Source organism: Podarcis cretensis (assembly GCF_951804945.1).
Source record: "Podarcis cretensis genome assembly, chromosome: 10".
Classification (NCBI taxonomy): Eukaryota; Metazoa; Chordata; class Lepidosauria; order Squamata; family Lacertidae; genus Podarcis; species Podarcis cretensis.
Genome location: NC_137179.1, coordinates 18,154,273 through 18,177,479, shown reverse-complemented (window position 1 = coordinate 18,177,479; position 23,207 = coordinate 18,154,273). Strand labels below are relative to the sequence as shown.

Genomic DNA, 23,207 nt, shown 5'->3' with positions numbered 1-23,207 from the left:
GAGAACAGGAGGCAGGGGCACACTTATTTGACCTGCACCAGAACCAGGGGAGACCCCCAAACCAGCTAGAGAGAGATTACCATAGTGTTTAGTGCTTCCGTGGGTTGTGAACACAGCTGTTGTCAAACTAGCATCTCTTCAGGGCTGCCCTGAGTTGCCTGGCTACTTACTGTAACAACTTCATGGTGAATTCTGGCACCTATTTTTATTGTGCAGCTTCCTAAAATGCATAGAAATTAACATAGGGTGGCATTCAACAAACCTGTACTCAGAGTAGACCCACTGAAATTAATGGACCTAGTGCAGCCATGTTTATTAATTTCAATGGGTGTCCTCTATGTTAGTTGAATACCACTCATAGAGTGTATTGTTTCAAACCTAATTGTGTGTATAGGTATATATGTATTCATGGTCAAAATAGCATGAGAAATGTTACTTTATGAGTGTTTTGATGTTTGTATAATATGTGGAATCCACACACTCCTACCTCAATGAGGACCTGTGCATGGAAACAAGTACTTAGCAAACAGCCCCTGACAACTACAACATGTCATCCAGAGGGCTGTTATATACACATGGACCTGGTCAGATCATCACTGCCAATCAGAACAAAAAGGGGAAACGAGGCACAGGATTCATCCCTTCTCCTCTTCCGAGATCAGGGCTGTTGGTAGAATCCTAATCCAGGCTGTTGCATACATATACAGTTAGACTGGAGCTCTTGTACATATGACCAACCTATTACATACTACATTTTCTGCTATAACTAGAGAACTATCTGTTCTAATAAAAAGGGTTTAATTAGGCATTGCTAATGACAGAAATAACATTTTAAAAGCTTACTGCAAATATAACCCCCTGGAATTGGTTGTATGTCAAGGCCAATCCTCATGTCAAATTTAAATGGTGAACTATTGACAGACTTGCATTCACAGTGCAGTGGGCACATTTGATTCCTTGAGCATTTATACTGGTATGTTTGCTGTTATTCATCTTTCGTGCCATTTTTTATTGTGTTTTATTTCTTGGCCTTTATTTGTTTATTTTTCTCTACTTCCTCCCTTAACTGTAGGGATTCTGCTCTTCTTCCTCTATAAATAGCAATTCACAGTCAAGATCCATCCAGTAAACTTGACTAATACTGCAAATATATACCATTTACACGGAGATATTGATTTAAGCCATTTTGATTCTGGTGTATCTTTTTGTTGAAATTGCAAGGCACAGGTTCACATCCAATTATCAGACTTTAATTAAGAACATAAGAGTTTTTTGGATCAAGCCAATGGCCCATCTAGGCCAGCATTATTTTCTCCCCCATGGCCAACCCATAAGCAGAAGCTGAGCACAAGAGCACCCTCCCCTCCTGTGGTTTCTAGCAACTGATTACTGCTTCCAACCATGGAAGCTTCCAACCATGGAGGCAGAGCACAGGCATCATGGCTAGTAGCCACTGGTAATCTTATCCTTCTTGGATTTGTCTAGTCTCCCTTTAAAGCTATACAAGTTGGTGCTCATCACTACCTCCTGTGGTAGCGAGTTCCATAGTTTAACTATGCACTGCATGAATCTTCCAATATTCAGCTTCACTGGATGTTCATGAGTTCTGGTATTATGAGAAATGGAGGAAAAACATTTCTCTATCCACTTTCTCCATGCCATGCATAATTTTAAAAACTTCCATCATGTCACCTCTTACTCACCTTTTCTCTGAACTAGAAGTCTCAAATGCTGCAACCTTTCCTCATAGGGGAGTTCTCCATCCCCTTGATCATATTGGTTGCCCATTGCTGAACTTTCTCCAACTCTATAATATCCTTTTTTGGTGAGGAGACCACTACTGTACACAAAATTCCAAATGGGATTGCATCATAGATATGTATAATGACCTTAGGATAAAAAAGGTAAAGGTAAAGGTACCCCTGCCCATACGGGCCAGTCTTGACAGACTCTGGGGTTGTGCGCCCATCTCACTTAAGAGGCCAGGGGCCAGCGCTGTCCGGAGACACTTCCGGGTCACGTGGCCAGCGTGACATTGCTGCTCTGGCGAGCCAGAGCCGCACACAGAAATGCCGTTTACCTTCCCGCTGGTAAGCGGTCCCTATTTATCTACTTGCACCCGGAGGTGCTTTCGAACTGCTAGGTTGGCAGGCGCTGGGACCGAGCAGCGGGAGCGCACCCCGCCGCAGGGATTCGAACCGCCGACCTTTCGATCGGCAAGCCCTAGGCGCTGAGGCTTTAACCCACAGCGCCACCTGCGTCCCCTGACCTTAGGATATTAGCAGTTTAATTCTGAATTCTCTTCCTAATGATCCCTGGCATGGAGTTTCCCTTTTTCACAGTTGCCACACATTGGGTCAACCTCTTCATCAAGCTATCCACTTGGATGCCAAGGTCTCATTCCTAGTCAGTCACCACCAGTTCAGATCCCATGGGCATATATGTGGAATTAATATTTATTTTGTGCTGCCATGCATCACTTTACACTTGTTTACATTGAATTGCATTTGTCATTTTGCCTCCTATTCGCTCAGTTTGGAAAGGTCTTTTTGGAGTTCTTCATAATCTCTTTTTGTTTGAACGACCCTGAATAATTTTTTAGCATCAGGTCTGCTCACTCTTAACTCTAGATCATTTATGCACAAGTTAAAAAGCGCATGTCCCAGTACAGATCCTCGGAAAACATCTTCTACATCTTTCTATTCAGAGAACTATCCATTTATTATTCTCTGTTCCCTACAACTTAACCAATTTCTAATCTGCATAAGGACCTCTCCTCTTATTATATATTACTTATTACTTAGGAGTCAGAAAGTTTTTTGAAACTCCATCACTATACTACATCAACCAGATCACCTCAATCTATATGCTTGCTGGCATATGCTGCCTTGTGGATCTTTTGGCTACATAAGGATCCACACTCAACTTTGAATTTTGGAAATAGAATGAATGTTGATATAATGTTCCTATTCTGTTGGTTCTTCTCATCTAGAACTTATCTAGGGTTTGGTTTTTGTCCTTACTTGCATGGTTGATATAAGGACATTGCCAAAGGGCCTGTTCCATATTAAAATCGGGCAGCTGACTCGTGATGCCATGGTTAAATAAAAGGCAAATGATAGCCCTTGAGGGTTCAGCTCTTAACAAGTATATGACACAAAAATCTGACTCAGCATTAGAATTTAAGACATAAGGCAGGTGTTTTTGCAGCTGGTTTACCTGTGCAGGTAACTTCTTGTTTAAGTGGTATTGAATGCTAAACGCAGAAGTCCCATAGGTTAATAATTCTTTTTCTGTGACTTCACACTGAGTGCCCTCTTCCTATGATACACCGCTCGCACAAATAAGATGGCTACAATAGTGTCAGCACTGACTGTTAGATACATAATCAGAACTCCAGACATAATCATGATTAGGGCCTCTACAAGTGTAGCATCATAATTAGACCTAGAGAGTCAAGACACTGATGGTCAACTGGCTCCAGGAAGACTTAGTGTTTCTGGACTTACAGCATCTAGAGTTTAAGAATCAAAATTCACAATAGTTACAAAGGCTATAGAAAAAAGTCTGAAAGCAACAAGAGGAAGCAGAACTGAAACAGGGAACAAGATACCTTTTAGCCCAAAACCCTGTTGGATATATGTATGCCTGATGAGAAACTACCCTCCCATCAAACCTTATGTCCTGGGGTAATCAATAAAATAAGGTACAAATTATATACCACTTTCTAATAACTGACTTCCAGAAAAAGTAAGTCCTGGATCAGGCTGGGACCTAGAATGGAATGGTGGGTTTCCAATTGTTTTTATTCTGGATTGAAGCTTGTCACATCCACACCATACATTAAAAGCACATGCTCTCTCCCCCCCCACCCATAAAAACCTAGGAGTTATAGTTTACATCCTACAGAGTTACAATTCCTAGCGCTCTAATAAACTGCAGTTCCCAGGAGTTGGGAGGGAGAGTGATGTAATTTGAATGTATGGTGTGGATGTGATCCACAGTGAGATTTTAACCAGAGAACTGAAATTATATATTTGCAGCAGCAGTGGTAGGTGCTGAAGCTTAGGTGACCATGGTGTTTATCTCCAACCAGGAGAAAATGCAATAACCTACAAATTAATTGGTGGGAATTACTATGCTTGACAAATGGGTCTCCTGAGATCAGTGCTTGAATTCCAGCCTTGACAATATCAGATATGCTTATGTTTGCAAACATTTCAGGAAATGGCCTCATTGACTTTTCTCCTGTACACTTGAACTGATGTCTGTCATATTGTGTTCTGTCAGAGGCAAGGATATTGGTCAGCATGAACCTCAAGTGAAGGTATTTTCACTTATAAGTCCAACTTCAGCACTCTCATCAGCAGATGCACAATGTGCAGCCTTTCAATATATTATACTACTGTATTTATTAGTGCTAAGAAATCCTTAACAATTTTCACAAATTCATTCTGTTCACTATAAAAGATGGCTGGTACAGTTTTGAGATATTACTTTTATCTATTCATGCCCCATTGCGGGGAGGACACAATTTTGTACTGCTTGTATAATACAGAAAAACTTTGAGATGTGCATTTTGCAGATCATATACAGAAGAACTCGTGTGATTGATTCTTCAGGCATTATGAATATATGATAGATGGAAAGGTTTGTTCTCCCTTTCTTGACATGAATGTAATGAACTTAATATTACAAATAAAATAGCAAATATCACAATGCCTTTATAGAGATCTGAGGTGCATCCCCATTTAGGATACTAAACATTTGCAACTGTTGTCTCATCACAAAAAAGATGTGAAGAAACGGAAGATGCACAAAAGGATTTGAAGAGGTGGTAATGGTATGAATGTTTTGTTTTTTAAAGGATCAGACAAATTAATGGAGGATAAATTTAACAATGGCAATTAGCAATGATAATTTCAGAGGCAATATACTTTTTACTACCAGATGCTAGAGGCAAACAGCAGGAATGGCTACAATCACCATGCCTTACTTGTGAATTTCCCAGACACTTCTGACTGGCATATATTCTGAATTTCAGTATTTTTCTAGTTATGCATGGTATTGCTAAAGTGTATTACATCATCCTGTTTAATTTTAGAAACTAGAAGAAAATACTGAAATTCAGAATACACACACACACACACACACAAAATCTATGAAGTTCTGTAAAATAAAGTTAAATAAAATATTAGCAATAATGGTCAAAGGACATACATATCAGAAAGAGAAAAAGATATGAAAAAGTGTGTTATAACAATATTTTAATAATCTTAAAACTTTTGCTGAAATCATAAGCTGCTAGAAGCAGAATCCAAGAAACAGATACCTATCACTGATTGAGGTAATTTTTTCAAAGTTCAGCACATCCCCTCCCCTTTTCAAAAAAGTAGAAATAATTTACTTGTATGGTGTATGCTTTAACCATAAGTGCAATGTCTGTTTAAAATAGTACATAATGCAAAGGTGTGAAATAGTCTTTGAGTTTTCCTTATAGCATGAACAGCCTGTAAGAGTTCCAGAATGTAGTCAGCAGTAACACAAGAGCCAATGCCCTTGCATGGCATATGCTGTAATGCAATTGAGGGAAAATGGATTTGGAATAGTGCTTTTGCAAGTGTGGCTGAAACATGGATCATATCAGCCACAAACCAGGTGCCATAAATGTCATTTGTGGCTTCCCTGCAATTCACTACTTGGTTAATGTCAGTAGCCAGTATTGAGCTGATGGAGATCTGGTCAGGAAGTAGTATGATAAAATTAATTTGTTTTTTTACCACCCTGTATCTGCATTGGATTAGCATTCCATCAGCAGAAAACAGCTGCTATATATAAATGTCTACTTTCAGTTTTAACATTTGGTTAAAGCATGCAAAGGATTGACTCGCGGTACAGCCAGACTTATAAAAACATCTGGTTAAATTTCTGTCTCTGTGTTTCTGAAGCAGAACCAGACTCAACAGCATGCATAGAACTTCAGGTTCCATTCCTAGCGTCTTAAATATTTAATAAGCACTAGTTCAGAAAAGACCTGGCTGAGGCCATGGGAGTGCCTAAAAGACAGAGTAGAAGCAATTCTACCTTTGGGCTGGTCACTGGCCTGTCTGTTTAAGACATTTCCATTGTTTCCCTAAAAGTCTGTTTAAATGTATACTTTCTTGTTGCAGCATGGTTTAAGATGTTAACCAACTCTTTTTAGTACTGGAAATACCAGTACTGAATATGAACTCAGTAATAAAGAATAATTTAAAAAGTTGCAATCCTAGCTGTGGGATACTGAGGAGAAAAATGGTGCCACTCACTCTAGAGTAGTATTATTTATATTACTGAACTATTCCAAGTAAATAATTCCAGACTTGCAGTCTGAAGCTACCAGACCTCTTCTCAGTAGATCACAACTTTTTTTTTCTATTGGTCTATAAGCCAACTGATGCAGATTCATACCCTCCATACATTTGGTATGAAAGTGCATTTTGTTGCATTGGCAGTGGGGGGGGGCATAATTTCCTTCACCCAGGTTGAATTGGATCCATTACATTCTAGAAAATCAGCATAGTCTCTCTATTGTGCCGTCCTATCTCCCCCTCCCCATTACTCTCCTCCATTGCTGTGGTGTTCTGTTATTCCTGTGTTATCCAAGACATAGCCTATTGGGCCTCTTCGCTGGAGACTTATTACAGTTTATCTCTGTCTGCCTTTCTTTAAAGCCAGCTGAACATACCCAATGCTCTTCCTCTATGGTAAGATCTAACAGAACCCTGCCCCCCTCCCCAGCTGCTTCTGTGACACACTTCTTAATCTCCTAATACACTCCCTATTCTCTCTACCCTGACCATCTAGGTTTCTGTCTCAAAGCTTAGCCTAGTTATCTCTGCATGAAGCCACCATGTTGTGTTTCTGTTTGTTGAGTCTGGTGTTCACATGAGCTGTTGATTATGCTGCACATGATGTGTATTTATTGGGCATCCTTGAGCTTTCCTTTAGTCAAGTTAACTGTTGTCCTACGTTCTAATGAATAATTACCAAGAGAGAATTAGAATCCTTTTCAGATTTTCTGTTTGTTAAGTCATGAGCTCTTTGATGCAATGGAATTGATTTGCAAAATGAATTGAAACTATGAACAAGGTCCACATTGTTATTTTTGTGTGTGAAAATTACCCATACAATGAACAAATAGCACAAATAGAATAAGGTGTGGCAAAGAGAAAGGCACTGTGCATTTGCTCTAGAGTCCAGTCCTGAGTGCCTGATAACATTCTTCAAGCATCTAACCTATCCAGGCTTGAAGTCATTCAGCAACAACCCTCTAGCTCCTGTCATGTAGCCCTGTTCCTGCTATCCACGGAAACACCGTTTACCTTCGCGCCGGAGCAGTACCTATTTATCTACTTGCAGTTCGTGCTTTCGAACTGCTAGGCTGGCAGGAGCAGGGACCAAGCAACAGGAGTTCATCCTGTTGCAGGGATTCGAACCGCCGACCTTCTGATTGGCAAGCCCTAGGCTCTGTGGTTTAACCCACAGCACCACCCGCGTCCCATTGGCATAAATTTCCTCACTTCTTGGTGAAGCTGGGAATAATGGGACTTAGAGGAAGGGATTGGTAACTCTTAAGAAATAATGGAATTCCTTCCTTCTCTCAGTCCAAATTTCATAATGCTGATTGGGTTTACTCCATAAATACAGAGTTTTCCCCCTTGGCCTCTATTTTTTTAATTCTGCAAGTAGGATATGTTGAGCAAAACAAGCCAACAGTGTTGTTTAGGGCACCCCCTTGGAATCTCAGCTGAATTGTCTGCCCTTGAACAACAAATATTCCCCTCTCCCACTGGCTGTAACAGAAGTGTTTTCATGCAGAATCAACTCTAGAAAGTGTCAAAACTAACTACTGTTATGCAGGCCACAAGCCTACTGAAAACAAATGCTGTCAAGGCCAAATGGACTTGACAGTAAAGCATGAATTATGGTTATAGCATCTTAACAATACCTTATTTTAATAGAAAAGATTGCAGGTATTTTATGTAAACTAAATTATTCAAAGAGAGAACTTTGTTCTATGTCTTGGGTATGGGTGTACACACACACACACACACACACACACACACACCAAAAGTGCTAATTTTGAGCTCTTAACAGGAAATCAAAGGGGTCTGTTCTCTCCTGGTATACACAGTGGTGAGTAAGATCAGATTGGGGGGTGTGTGTTTTTGGGGGGTGATCTGCACTGTTTCCTGGTTATGTACTTCTTCATTATTTGGCATCAAATTCTTCGCTCTGCAGCAGTGGAAGAGAATGTGGGCACAATATGTACTCAGAAGGGGAAATGTTATTTCCTCCCACAGCATCAGGCTGTGCTTCCACAGCACATCTAGTAGAAGAGCAGAAGAGTTTCTTAGGGCACTAAAGGAAACAACCCTTTGTTGTTAGCATGGTTTGGGAGCTTCGTTTCCCACCACACCCACCAGCAGTCTGCCTGGCAGGGAGTCTTCTCACAAAAGCCAAGGCAAACTAGTTGATCCCACTTGTTCAGGAAACTCTTGCCTTGGCATAACATAAGTGCAGAACAAGGAATGTTCAAGCTAGTCACATTCCCCTTGGGGAATTGGGTGGGGAGATGAATACTGAGGGATAAGGCAGGAGCTGTGAGAACAGAAAAGGCCAGTTAGGGGGGGATATCTAATTTAAACTCTAGGGACTGTTAAACAGTAGCAGTCAGGCTAAATAACTGCTTTATCAGAGCAAGGCACAGGCTATGGGAAATACCTAGGGGTCATGAGAAATATAACTGAGAACAGTGAGCATGTAGTACAAAGCTATTTTTAAAAAAATCAAGAAGTGGGAAGATCATCAGATCCTGAAGAAATCATTCTAGCTTAGCTTGGTTTTGCAGGCCTGTTGAAAGGGATTCCCCATTCAGAAGGAAACTTTGGAATTGCTGTTGTTCCTCAAATAACATGAATTAAGTATATATTGGGTAAAGTTTCAGTAAACCTTGGCATCTTTAAGGTTAACATTTTTCCTGCAGAGGAGAAAATTCATGGGAAAACACATGTGGATATTATATTGCTTTCCAGTATAATTCATGCATCTGCTCTCATGAGTATTTCTTCAAGGAATATAAATTTCATCAGAATTGACCATTAAACCCCTCATCTCAACTTAGCACTGTCTGCATCTTGCTATTTTGCTGTTGCTTACAACTGAAGACTAATCAGCTACCTCCTTTTTTGGTGGGCTGCTTTCTCCTCCTACTTCTTCCATGGGGTCCGTCACAAGGGAAGCAAAGTAAAGCACACTGTTCTGCAGATGTTGTGCTGGCTGGGCCGTAGCAATTAGGTTTCCGTTAACTGCATGCTCAGCTCCAAGCTTCATAAATATCCTTCAGTGAGCATGAAAAAGTCCTTGCAGAAACCTGAAGAGGCATCTTTGTATGCTGGCCAAAGAATGTTCCCACAAGACCAGGTGGTCTTCAGATAGCCATTTTTCTTTCTTCTGGCCAAGTGGAACAGAACACTAATGAGGAGCAAAGGTCATGGCTGTGTATGCACCCATTTAAATCAGTGAGAAAATTGAACATAGGTTGAACATCAGTGCTCAGGAGAGCCACAGGGCATGCACCACAAGGCGGGTTGGTTATATATTCAAGCTAGATCATCAAAGTAGCAGACTGGAGCAGTCTGAACAGCAAGCAGGGCATAAGGAGACAGTTTCTGTAGTGTCCTCCTGTGCTGAGTAATACTTATTGCCTGTGGCATGAAGTACTTTGTTTCCATTTCCTCCTGCTTGTCACCATGACCAAGCAGCAGGAAGTTGTGAGCAAAATGGAGGTCTTGCCAGTTACACCTGTTAATCAAATTACATATGGGGCAGTTTCTCAATCCATACAAATCCAAAACAAAATAGCTTTCTTGTCTCACAGGTTATGATTTCTCAACCAAAGGAATAGCAGAAACTGTGCCTTACACTACCAGCAAGGCCCTTGAAAAATATTTATTGTTAAAATTGGGGTGTGTGAGAGAGATTTTGGATAATGCCACTGAAGAACCATGGGGAACTGTTGAGGAATGAGGAAGAAAAAAATAGGCTAACAATTTGGTCCTAGAAGACAGATTATATATCTGCATTCATCTGTCTGAACTTCTGGGACTAGTGAAAGATTAGAGGTCTATAAGGCAGGGGAACAGTGCAGTGAACTCTTCCTGTGAAGTAGCATTTTCTGTGGCCCAGGGTCTGTGATCCTCATCTTCTGTTGTAACTACTGCCCTCTGTGCCAATGGGTTCCAGAACGCAGAGGAAAACTCTCGCATCTCAATCACCTTTTTCCGACTCTTCCGCGTGATGCGTCTGGTGAAGCTCTTGAGCCGAGGCGAGGGCATCCGTACACTGCTATGGACCTTCATCAAGTCCTTCCAGGTAATTCTTTATTTCTTCTTCTATGCCTTTGCCTTGGGACAATACTGATGTGTTTGCCACCTCTACATTGCACATTTTTATATAGATCAGCAATGATCCCTGAATGGATAGTTTTTTCCAGTCACAGCTCTCCCAGCATTAGGGTGAATGTGAAGAGGCAGGATGAGGTAAAGGATTTCAAAATCTAAACCCAGATCTGTAAACCATGTGGAGGTGTGGAATTGTTTAGTAAACTAGCTGATTTTTATGTTTCATAAACTCCCCTTAGTGCAGTTTCCAGAGGGGTAACCATGTTAGTGTGTTGCAAGAAAAACACCCAAGTCTTGTCACATCTTTAAAGTTAACACATTTATTATGGCATAATATATTTATTAGTGGCTAAGGTGCCACAAGACCTTCTTTCCTCAATGCTGAGTTTTAAGTTAATACTGGACATTGAATTGGGATTGTTAGATCCTCCTCTGATAAACATGCTAAGGCAAAATATAGTCATATTTTCCCAAGGTAGTTCACAGCCCTAGTTTGTATTTTATATATATATATATATATATATATATTAAAAGTACGGTGTTATACTTTGTCCCATCAGGTCAGCCTGCGAACAAGCACTATCTTTTTGCACTGATGATTTATGCATCTGTGGTCACAACCAGAAATTTGGCTTTGTCCAGTAATGGCAACAATTCCAACCCCTATTCATGCTTTGGGCATAAGCTGATGTATCTTAGTAACAGACACCAGTACTAAATCCATGGCAATGGTCACAAGACAATGTGAGCTCAAACAATTTGTTGTTGGCATCTGTCTGTCTCCAGAGACAATGGAGTGTGCCTCCAAGGGGAGAATCACAGTTACTGCTGTGGCTGCAGAGACCAGCAACTTGTAACTGCTGCCTCCTGCATTGTTTTTGCTGTGTTAGCAGCACCAAAATTAACTCCCCAGGGCACAGGCCTGTGCAGTATATATAGAGGTCCTGGGCTGCCCAGATTATAAGACCCCCCCCCCCGCCGGCCTTGCTGATGTGATCCAAAGGAAAGCAGAGCAGTACATTTGGCATCAGCTTGGCTGCAGGAGCTGCTAGAAGCAAGTGTACAAGACTCCATCCTACCATCTTAGTGTCTCCACTCTGGATTTGTCTGTAGGGTTTACTCCTTAGCCTTTTCTTCCCCCAAAGATGTCCCTCAAGGCTCAGGTATGGATGTTTCATCAGGGTTTACTCCCGAAGCCTTACTCACAAATAAGTAAAAGCCTCAAGGCAGTGGAGGTTTAGGATCAGTTTTCCTTCTCTTAGATGGGCTACCTTTCGGGCTGACGAGCCCCATGAGCTAAGCAGAAATAACCCATGGGTGTCAACAAGCACCATTTTAAAAAAATGCATTTTAAAAAATTATTATCAGCAAGTTTACAGCCAAGGAGTTTCCTGACAGAACTTTAAAAACAGGCCCCAAACAAAGGACATAGCTCTGTCCTTCTGTAGTCTGTCAATATCAGTCCTATTTCTCAGCACAACAAATTGCTCCATCTCTCATTCCCTTCACATCTTTATTAACGCTGTGCCTCTCACTGAGTCACTGTTTGGTTCTTAGTTCTGTCTTCCATGATCCTTTATAATTTACCCATATGGACAGTATCATAAACAAGTAGAAAGTCAGTTGTCAACGAGAGCAAGAATTGCGTGCTTAGAGGTTATTCAGACAAACATAACAAGAGTGTTAATTTTTTGGAGTCAATAAATGACAGAAAATGGAAATTTACAAAACATGTACACTGCAAATGGATCCCAAAAAGAAATGAATTCCATTGTCATTGTGATTTCAGCAATATTTTCCAGTGTTTCAAAAAGATGTCCACGAAGCCTAACAAAATTCTACTCTGCACAGGAACATACATGTTGACAGTGCTAAATAGTTACTAAATATAAGAACAACAATATTCATTGAAACCCAACGTCATTACTTATTAGATGAATTAAGACACCCTATTTTCCTCATAGTTGCATAAAAAAGTAATGAATGACCTTGTTTCAAAAATGCTTTATCACCATATTTCTCCATAGAATAATTTAAAAACATTTCACCCCAACGTCCACTAACAAACAGGAAACAATACTTGGAATTAAATTACTTATGAAGCTTATAAAAGCAGTGGCAGAAATACTTAATTTTAAAGTAGGGAAGAGTAGTTTATGCTGATAGATGTTGTCGTATATTGGTTATTGCACAGAAAAATGTAACTTTTTCAAAAAAAAATCCACAAGATACAGTATACACCTCCCTGCATTGAGATGATGGTAACGTATTTACTATACCCAAGATAAAAGGAAATACTAGGCATTAGCCAATGTTTGCATATGTTCAACTGCAGTACTACAGATAACGTCTGCTGAAAGCAAGACCCACTTCACACATTTTTTCTGACACAAATATTAATAATAATTTCAGAAAAATGAATGTGCAGTGCAAGACTTATTGACAATATAATTATGGTTCTGTGTGTTGATAGCAAGTTTAGTCAAAGATCAGGCAAAGTCAAAGATGGATCAGTAGAGGCACCTAGTGGAAAAACAGACACATTACAACAATTAGTTGTTCTTGCAGTGATTTTGCATAATACTGTACATGCATTGGAAAAAAATTAGATGCACGAGTGCATCCATGTTTCCACTTTCTGCCTTATATGACTTGCCACTTGTACAGCTTCAGGGATGGGGTGGATGACTATTGCTGCTGCTGCTGCTTAACATTTATAGCCTGCCATTCCTCCAAAGACTTTAAGGTACTCTACATGGTCATTCTCGCCCCCCCCCCCCAACACGCACATTTATTGTTATTATTTGTCTTCCACACACATATCTCAAGGTAATATACAAAATTCCATTCAAACAAATAAATATTGTTGAAAACAACATGGAAAATAACCTCAGATAAGTTCAAAAACAATAACCAACTAGGCACACCTAAGGCAGAGACTTATTCAGCGGTGAAAGTCTGTCCTAACAACAATCTTTTGAGGTAAGCTAGTATGAGAGATATGAGACCCAAGATTATCCAGTGAATGTCATGGCTGGGCAGCAATTTGAACCTGTTTCCCCAATCCTTGTTCAACATTCCAACCACTTCAACATGGTGGGTCTCCAAGGGATATATGAATTTCCATTTGGAATGTGACAACATGTGAGGGAAACAGCAAGTATAAATGCATTTTCATGTGCTTTGCTGCACAATGAATAGGCAAAGCCATTTTTGCCTTGTCTCATCCCTTCAGGCTGTTGTAATAACATATAGGGGCTTGCTGAAATACCCCTTTCTTCAGCAAGTCAAACTGTCTTATTAGTGGCGCACCATGATCTATTTTGGGTTTTTTCCCCTCCAGGCTCTTCCCTATGTGGCTCTTTTAATAGTGATGCTGTTTTTTATCTATGCTGTGATCGGGATGCAGGTAGGTGATTTCCTAAAATTAGTGTTTTCACATACAAAAGTATATATGGAAGTCAACAAACACTTGTAGGAAAATGATTTGATTGACCCAAAGATTTTGACAAGGTGCACGAAAATAGAGTAGCATCAAAAACTGTATCTTGAAATAGATGTGCCAATAGGACTTTAATGTTTATATTTGTTATTTCAGTTCAAACAATTTGGTGGAGACAATGGAGAAGGGGCTTCCTGGTTCATTTTGAAGTTGTTTGGGGGTCTGGAAATGTATGGTCAAGGAACGAGGAGCAAGCCCCTGCTGCTTTCTTCATTTTATTTATTAATTTTTTACAGAGGTTGTTCACCATGGGTGGGGCAACATTAGAGAAGATTAATTGCTTTCCCAGCTAATATAAATACTTAAATGAATATAGTCACATCAAAGGATCAAATGCTTTTTGCTCAAAACTCCTGTAAAAGGATGACTTTGACCTGTGTTGAGAAGATTGCTACAGTTGCTTTGAAGTACAGGTGAAAAACCACACCAAATGCTCTTAGAATATAGTGCCTGCTTTTTAGCAGTTTAATCTAAAATTTATCTAAACATTGGCATATGAATCTTAGTTGCAGTAAATCTTACATCTCTTTTGACCAGCAGCCTTATCTGAAATATCATAAGAACATAGGAGTCTGCCTTACACCAGGTCAGACTATTGGGCCACATAGCTCCATATTGCCTACAGTAACTGGCAGCTACTCTGTAAGGTTTCAGGAAGGAGACCTTCCCAGCCCTACCTGGAGATGCTGGGGAGTGAACCTGGGACCGTCTGAACATAGGCATACCTAGGTCCTTTGTGCTCTTGGCCAGGAGCTGTATTGATGACCCACCCAGAAAAGAATCTGAGAAGCAGGTGAGATTGCTTGGACAGGAGGAACATGCTTCCTTGTGGCTGGATATTGCTTTCTGCCTGGAAGCCGCTTTTTGAGTTTGGAATAGAGTAGTTGCTTTGGAAGACAATAATTATATCCTCCTCAACTCTGCGAAGTCCCATTTCCTCAGCTACTCAACTCTTGATGGGCATGAAGGGTTTTGCCAAATCCCTTGCAGTGAAAAAGCCTGGTGAGAGTTGTTTGAATCCACTTGATGCAAGAGTTCCTTTTTTTAAAAAAAATGCCCTTGAGACATTACTATTGAGTCATCAGTTTGGATGCACCAGAACTGACAGTGACATGAGACTTTCCTATTTAAGGAAAGAAAGAAAGAATCTATTTTAGCTGTCTCTTCTGATACTAAGCATCACAATGCTTAAGCTTCACCAACTTATGTGACCAAGTGGAAAAACACAAATTGATTATGATGGATGACGCTGCCCAGCTGAAGGTTCAACAAGTGTGCTTAGAGGAGGAATCTTCTTTTCTGTCGTCTTCTGCATTGCAATCACTTCTACATACTGTACTTTGCTAATGAGTAAGATGAAATGCTGATTTTAGCCTAACCATTGCCCCTCATTTAGTCTGTTATATGAAGAGCTTAAAAGAACAAATGAAATATCTCATGGACACATTGCCTCATACTCTTCTTTCCTGAGATGAAAAATATGGCCTGCCTCAGAGTATTTAATCTGTCCTCCTGCAACGGTAACTCCCAACACCCCCTCAGAACAGCTGCAACTGTCATTACTAAAATAGTGAGTCTGAGCCTGGGGAAGTCTGAGCCTAGAGCATTTCAGAGTACTCCTAAGGCAACTAACTTAGAATAACTTCATTTTAAAAGCAATTTTCTGCCTCTCATGCTAATTTTTTAAGAACATTCCTGTATTTCTTTCTCTTTAAAAAGCATGATGCTCAGAAGGATATTGCAGCACCTAAGCCTACCAGCAAGGGACGCGGGTGGCGCTGTGGGTTAAACTACAGATTCTAGAACTTGCCGATCAGAAGGTCGGCAGTTCAAATCCCTGCGATGGGGTGAGCTTCCGTTGCTCGGTCCCAGCTCCTGCCAACCTAGCAGTTCGAAAGCACCTCAAAGTGCAAGTAGATAAATAGGTACCGCTCCGGTGGGAAGGTAAACGGCATTTCCATGCGCTGCTCTGGTTCGCCAGAAGCGGCTTAGTCAAGCTGTATGCCGGCTCCCTTGGCCAATAAAGCGAGATGAGCGCTGCAACCCCAGAGTCGTCCACGACTGGACCTAATCGTCAGGGGTCCCTTTACCTTTACTAAGCCTACCAGCAGGATTTTCTAGAACCACCACATGTGCAGAAATCAACCAAATTCTGCAGCACTTGCACATGAAAACAACAAGGAAAATATATCTCACAAGACACAGAGAATTGCAAGATGTAGCCCTACTATGAATTGTAACATGATACTGAACTAAAGTGCTGAGTTCAAGCATATGTCACAGAATTAATTATTTCTGTACTGGTTCTTAAATAACAGAAGAATGTTCTTTAAATTTAAATTTAAATTCATCTTTACATGGCATCTTCTTCACTTATATACTGAAGGTAAAGTACTTATAGCTGTCAAATGAAGGGAAAGGATTTCTTGGCAAATCTCTCCTAGCCTGCCTAAGCTCTCCAAGGATTGTGTGTGATGTGGCCAAGAGAATAACCCTGTAATTTTACATACACAATGTGTAATCTTGTGCTCAAATTTTGTAACTAAACCACTGTAATCCTCTGTACTTATTTTTGAAAAATATTTGTATTAATGTCATTTGTAAATTGAGAGAAAACACACATTGAGTTATATGGATAAAGAAAAACTGAAGGGCTACAGAAGCTTTAGAACAGATTAGAATTTAACACAATTCTGAATAATTTTAGAGTTGGCCTTAAAATTCAAAGATTCAGTTACAGAAAAGGAAAAACAGAGTTCAATCAAATATCTACACAGTACTGGGGAACAGTGTTCAAAACTCCCCTTGTTCTAGGTGCATTTTGTGACAAGGGATTTCATGAGCGCGAGCAGTTTCGGAGCTCTGGCCACAGTACTGCACCTAAGATTTCAGATTAAAACTGCGGAGTGAAAGAAAAGAAGAATTTTTTTCTGCCTCCCCACTTCCAGCTACTCTCTGAGAAGAGAAGAGACTGGAGAAGAGGCCATCTTAAGAATATTAGGTGGGTGGGCAGGGGAAGGAATAGACCATGTGAAAAGTGAACATAATATTTCAGCTGCAGTTCATTTATTTTTAGCATTGTATTATTGTTATTAAAAAAGTTTGCCTAGACATTCCGGCGTTGCGTCCATAACCTAGGTTTAAGGTGCCATTTAGCTCCTAACTTTCATATCTTAGTAGGCTGACGTTGAATCTGCTCTCCCGAGGAATAGCCCCACTGATCCTCTGCGACCAGTTCCAGTCAGGCTGGCAGACAGCAGTCCTGAACACCCTTCAGAAACTGGGTGTTGCCCCTCAAGCCCTTCTAAGTCTGGGGTTGGGCCAGGCAAAAGCTACGGTCAGGCAAAGAATCATAGACACTGAGAGACAACAGGACTGCTCAAGGTGCAACCTGACTGTAAAATTGGAGAAATCGAGAGATATATAGCCGCATCGGCAGCATATCTCTTCTTTCTCGTATCCAAAAATGCAAGAATGGCTTTTACACTTGCCAGCAGCTCGGCTCTGCCCTCGCTGGTCCTGGAAGGATCCTTTTAAAAAGTCCCATATGCTCAGAGACTGCGCCTGTTCATTGGGGGATATAGGAAGCCCAGAGCACTTGTTCTTTAGATGTCCCTTTTATGAAGAGGCACGTAGTGAGACCATTGATCCCCTGCTGGTGAGGCTCGCTGACCTCCCGGAAAAGCAAAAATTTGACCTTTTCCTGTCAGGCAAAGATCATAAGATGACCCGGATGGTTGCGAGATTCTGTTTATAGATCTGTAGGCACAGACTATCCCCCAACCCAAACTAGTTCGTTAAGAAAATCCCCAAACTCGATTCTATGGGTGACTCTGGGTCATCTCTCTGCGGTAGCTTATCTTAAAGTTTTAAGTGTCTATACGCTTATCGCATTTATAAATTTTAAGTTTATTGTTGTACATTGTTTTAAATATTTGTTTTCCTTCTGGGATTGTACCCCCAAGTATGTTTTATAAACTGGTCTCCGACCATAATAAATTATCTATCTATCTTAGTTTCTAACACTGCTAGGGAAAGATGTGAAACAAATGAGTTTGAATATCTGAAATGTGGAGGGTGCATCCATATTTTATTTATTTATTTAAAATAAATAAGAATATTAATTTGATAGCTAGCATGAAGTATAATCTTACAAGCTCCTTTTTTCTACTAGGTGTTTGGTAAAATTGCCCTGAATGATACCACAGACATAAACCGGAACAACAACTTTCAGACCTTCCCCCAGGCAGTACTACTGCTTTTCAGGTGGGTTTCACACTTGTTTCCCTGGTTCAACTATATCATGGAGAAGTTAGTCACTGTGTCTAAGAGAAGCCACCTTACACTTGGGCTGTGATCCAATCAATTTGATACCCTGCCCAACAATAAATGTCCAATGATTGTTAAGATCTGATACATCCAAAATCTCCTAAAATGCATCTGCTCAAAGTTCTTTGCCATGACTAGCTAACTGAAGAATAGGTTGACAGTCCAATATTGCAAACATTGTGGCTGCTTTTGAACCATGAGTTACACTGTGCTGCAGGATAGTTAGTTCCCATTAGGTGGTGGAGCAGACATGACATGACTAGCTGAGCCTTTAATCTCTAGATCAGAGCTTTCCAAACTGTGTGTTGTGACATGATAGTGTGTCGTCTGCAGTGTGTAGGTGTGTCACGTGAATACTCCCTGTGCTCCTCCCGGGGCTGGAAAGGGGTTAGGTTAACCTCCAGTTTGCTAGTAAAACTGAATTATTGTCTCACAAAATGGTGCATGTCTAAAAAAGTGTGTCACCAACATGAAAAGTTTGGAAAGCTCTGCTCTAGATTATTCAGTGGTAATGACGAATTACCTTCTTCCCATCAACCCCTTTTCAATAGATGTGCTACTGGCGAAGCTTGGCAGGAAATCATGCTGGCATGCCTCCCAGATAAGAAGTGTGACCCTGAATCCTTGGAATCAAACAACTCTACTGAAGGTGAACATTCCTGTGGGAGCAGCTTTGCTATCTTTTATTTCATCAGTTTCTACATGCTGTGTGCCTTCCTAGTAAGTATATGTCAGCAGCTTATGAGTGTTGGTGATTAACGTGCACTTAATTTGGAAACATAGGATGCAAAATTTTGCATGACAGACTACAAAAATATGTCAGTCATTCTTACCTACTGGGTCTGCATAGACCATTTATCTCTCTTTTAAATTACTTGGTCTTTAATTTTGCTTACTTACCAATTTATTTTACTTTATTTTATCCAGACTAGTATTTGTTGTACTAAACAGAGTATGCAGGTTTGTAACTATATAATAGATTATATACATAGGATGCTGCCTTAAACTCGATCAAGCTAGTGGTGCCTTTTCCATCACCTACTACTTGTTCCTTTTCAAAACAAAGCAATGAAGTCTAGGTTCCTTTTCAGTTAAATGTTTTACAGAGTTTTCTTTTTCAAAAACTCAAATTCTGAATTGTGCATGGAAAGGAACTTCAATTGTGGATGTTCTAGCATGAAATACTGACTATTATTGTTGTTTCTGATCTTCCTTGCAGATCATTAACCTTTTTGTAGCTGTTATCATGGATAATTTTGATTACTTAACACGGGATTGGTCTATTCTGGGTCCTCATCATCTGGATGAGTTTAAACGGATCTGGGCAGAATATGATCCTGAAGCCAAGTAAGTTCCAGGACCATGTTCCAGATACATTTTTTAGGAGAATAGTTGCCCTAAATTCTGTCAATTCAGCACTGAATTTATTATTCTAAAACCATAGTTGTGGCATAGCTAAAAGTAACAACAACAACAACAACAACACTTTTGTAAAGCATTTTCAAGTGTTGAAAGTGTTTCACAACCATTATCTAATTGTCATTCTTATAATAGCTCAGTAAAATGAGTCGTATTATTATCCTCCGTATTGCAGGTAGGAGAGACAGAGCTGTTTACTTAAAATAAATTGTTGACCAGAATGCAGCATAAGTAATTTTGGAGAATGCTCTAGAGAGCAGAAACTGTAGCTGAATAACATCCTTTTGTTTTGAGAATGTAAAAAAGGTTTTACAAAAGACCACTATTTTTAGCTGAATTTAGGACCATGAGGACTCAAAACCCAAAAGATCTGGACCAAAGTGTCAACCTCTATATCCAACACCACAGAGCAGTTATAAGGAAAGTATACCTGATCAGAACTGCTTTTACAGTGCATACGTGGGTGGTGCTGTCATCTAAACCACTGAGCCTCTTGGGCTTGCTGATCAGAAGGTTGGCAGTTTAAATCCCTGCAACAGGGTGAGCTCCCGTTGCTCTGTCCCAGCTCCTGCCAACCTAGCAGTTCAAAAGCATGCCAATGGAAGTAGATAATTAGGTACCGCTGCGGCGGGAAGGTAAACGGCATTTCTGTGCGCTCTGGTTTCCGTCACGGTGTCCCGTAGTGCCAGAAGCAGTTTAGTGATGCTGGCCACATGACCTGGAAAGCTGTCTGTGGACCAACGCCGGCTCCCTTGGCCTGAATCGAGATGAGTGGCACAACTCCATAGTTGCCTTTGACTGGACTTAACCATCCAGGGATCCTTTACCTTTACCCTTTACAGTGAATAAGCAAAACATAGCCAGATTATTTAAGAATACAGAATGCAGGTGGAAGTCTTTACTCATAATTGCATATATTTGCACAGTTGCATTCTAGTGTTAGTTACTGTATTTTTCGCCCTATAGGACGCACTTTTTCCCCTCCAAAAATGAAGGGGAAATGTGTGTGCGTCCTATGAGGTGAATGCAGGCTTTCGCTGAAGCCTGGAGAGCGAGAGGGGTCGGTACGCACTGACCCCTCTCGCTCTCCAGGCTTCAGGAGAGCCCCACCACCAGCCCCACAAGCTCGGGGGACAGCAGGGAGGCGCAGCACGCCTTTCCCGCTGTCCCCCGACTTGGTTAGAAGGCTGGCGGGGGGGAGAAGCCTGCTCCTCCCCGTCGCCAGCCCCGCAAACTCGGGGGACAGCGGGAGGCGCAGCGCGCCTTTCCCGCTGTCCCCCGACTTGGTTAGAAGGCTGGCGGAGGGCTTCACCCTCCCCCAGCCCCGCAAGCTCCCAGAGCGATACAAAAGCTGCACACAGCTTCGGCATCGCTCTGGATCCCGTTCTGGGGGCTGGGGGAGGGGGAAGCTCCAAAATCTAGGTGCGTCCTATGATCACTGCAACTTAAAAGCAAGAGTTAGTTGCAATGCCCTGGTTTTTGTTAAAACTAACTTCATAAGGTATAGGCCCTAAATCAAAGCCTGTTTCTGCTTCCCTTGCAGCACGCACAGCATAGAATTCAATTGTTACAGCTTGCACTAGCTCCAGAATAAAAATAACAACAGAATTTGCTATACACATACAGAAAAAGTTGGAAAATATCCTGACAATATAAGGCGATACAGGAAGGCAAAGCAATAGGCCGAGAGCCTGAGATCCCAATTCTTTAATATGAACTTCTCAAAACTCAAGATGAACAATTCTCAGATTTAGTATTTCATTCCCAACACAGAATGCACAGCATATTTGAGATACTTTTAAAAATAATTGTCTGGGTTAATCAAAAACCAGTAGTAGGGAACTGGCATGCAACTTGGGCCCTTAGCAATGAAGGCACTCAGGTTCACAGGGTTATATTTGACTCAGATAAACTCATATAGTGTAGGTGGAATTCAGTGTCATGTTATGATGATTGTTCCATCTGCACATGCATTTCTGACTGCCAGACACAACAATTTCTCCAATTCTTCCCCTGCATGCTATTTTGGGGGTTCTCTCAACTCTCTTAGAGATGTGGTGATGGTGCGGGGGCAAGGAAAGGAGAAAAGCCCCACTGCACTAGCAGGAGTCCGTCACTGGTTCCCACTAGCACAATGAGTTAGTTAAATCTGGCCCTGTGTTTCTAACTAAGTGACAAGTCCCTTTTGCACTTTCTCCTATAGGGGGCGTATCAAACACCTAGATGTGGTGACACTGCTCCGTCGGATACAGCCTCCACTGGGTTTTGGGAAACTCTGTCCTCACCGGGTAGCTTGCAAGGTATGACACTTCTTTCTTTTTACTATGGAGATCACATTAACAGAATCTAATCTTTGTTCGCAGTGCTATTTTTCTAGAAAAAGAGGTGCGGGAACTCACCTCCCTTGTTCTCTTATTATGGCAATGGCACCCATCTGATAGGTGCTGGAACTGAGTTCCGGATGAAAAAAAGCCCTGTTTGTTTGAGACCTCTCACTAGATCCAGACATTAGTCCCTACTAAGCATTCTATGGTTCTCGTAGCAACTGGTGTTCAGGATATGGCAAAACTTGGATAATGTTGCCTCTCCAATTTAATGTCAACATGTCCCTTAGCTGCTGTGTTCTGATCAGACCTACCCACTATGGGGAGGGAAGGTGAACTAATGTCAATTTGCTTTAAGTGTGTGTGTGTATATATATATCGTACTGGCCTGAATATAAGCCTCACTTTTCCCCCAAATTCCGACCATGAAAAGTTACACGTGTGGCTTATGTTCGCAACCTTACGGTATGCAGCCAGGAGTGTGGGGAAAACAGCACCAGGAGCACAGCAAAGTGGCACCTGCCCCATCCTCTCCCCCAAGGCCGGGAAGGGAGAGAGCACGGCCCCCCCACCCCCAGTATGCAGCCAGGAGCAGCGAGGAATGGAGTGGCTTATATTGGGGTATTTTTTCTTTTTTCTTTTTCTCCCTCCAATTTTAAATGTGTGGCTTATATTCAGGTGTGGCTTATATTTGGGCCAACACGGTATATCACACCTTTGTTCAAAAATGTGTATCAGGGCAGTGTATATAAAAAATTTAAATCCGCAGCAATTTAAAATGCCTTCCTTGGGGAATGGGGGTTCCAATACAGAGAAGGCACTGTTTTGAACATATATAATGTATTTCTCCTAAAGGTAGTACACAGAGAAGGCCTCCTCTGATGATCTTAATACACAGAAAGGTTGATATGGGAGGAGGCACTCCTTCAGAAATATAAAGGACACCAACCTTTATCTTTTTCCTCCTCCAACCCCTTTCCTTTGGTATCATATTTTTCAGATTGCAAATAAATGTAGTAAATAAATAAATCCCAAACCCTGAGCCCAATTTTAGGTAGGCCTCAGTGCTGCAACCATCTCCTGTCTAGACTTTTTGGTTGGACTACTGTCAGCTTCAGCAGCTGCCTGCATGTGTCTGCACAGGCCCATGTGGGTGTGAGAATTTGCCAGAGAGCAAGATGAGAGAGGTGA

The 23,207-nt window shown here is 41.1% G+C and overlaps 1 protein-coding gene and 1 long non-coding RNA gene across 20 annotated transcripts in view; one reads left to right on the top strand and one right to left on the bottom strand.

The window, feature by feature from the left end:
• The window catches only part of LOC307225302, a 122,049-nt gene that overhangs the window by 59,356 nt on the left and 39,486 nt on the right, over window positions 1-23,207 (bottom strand). For 2 of the 12 annotated variants that reach the window (XR_013842841.1, XR_013842842.1), the window contains one exon: window positions 10,743-12,965. The exons of the other annotated variants lie outside the window; for them this stretch is intronic. This is a non-coding gene — a long non-coding RNA (uncharacterized lncRNA). Of the gene's footprint in view, window positions 1-10,742; window positions 12,966-23,207 lie in introns of those variants that run through there. 12 annotated transcript variants of the gene reach the window in all.
• The window catches only part of CACNA1C (calcium voltage-gated channel subunit alpha1 C), a gene marked incomplete at its 5' end in the record, with an annotated part of 458,067 nt that overhangs the window by 406,141 nt on the left and 28,719 nt on the right, over window positions 1-23,207 (top strand). For all 8 annotated transcript variants that reach the window (XM_079992108.1, XM_079992110.1, XM_079992109.1 and 5 more), the window contains 7 exons: window positions 6,711-6,743; window positions 10,285-10,413; window positions 13,786-13,851; window positions 18,119-18,210; window positions 18,825-18,993; window positions 19,493-19,620; window positions 21,896-21,992. In XM_079992108.1, coding sequence (XP_079848234.1) covers window positions 6,711-6,743; window positions 10,285-10,413; window positions 13,786-13,851; window positions 18,119-18,210; window positions 18,825-18,993; window positions 19,493-19,620; window positions 21,896-21,992 — 714 coding nt within the window. The remainder of the gene's footprint in view (window positions 1-6,710; window positions 6,744-10,284; window positions 10,414-13,785; window positions 13,852-18,118; window positions 18,211-18,824; window positions 18,994-19,492; window positions 19,621-21,895; window positions 21,993-23,207) is intronic.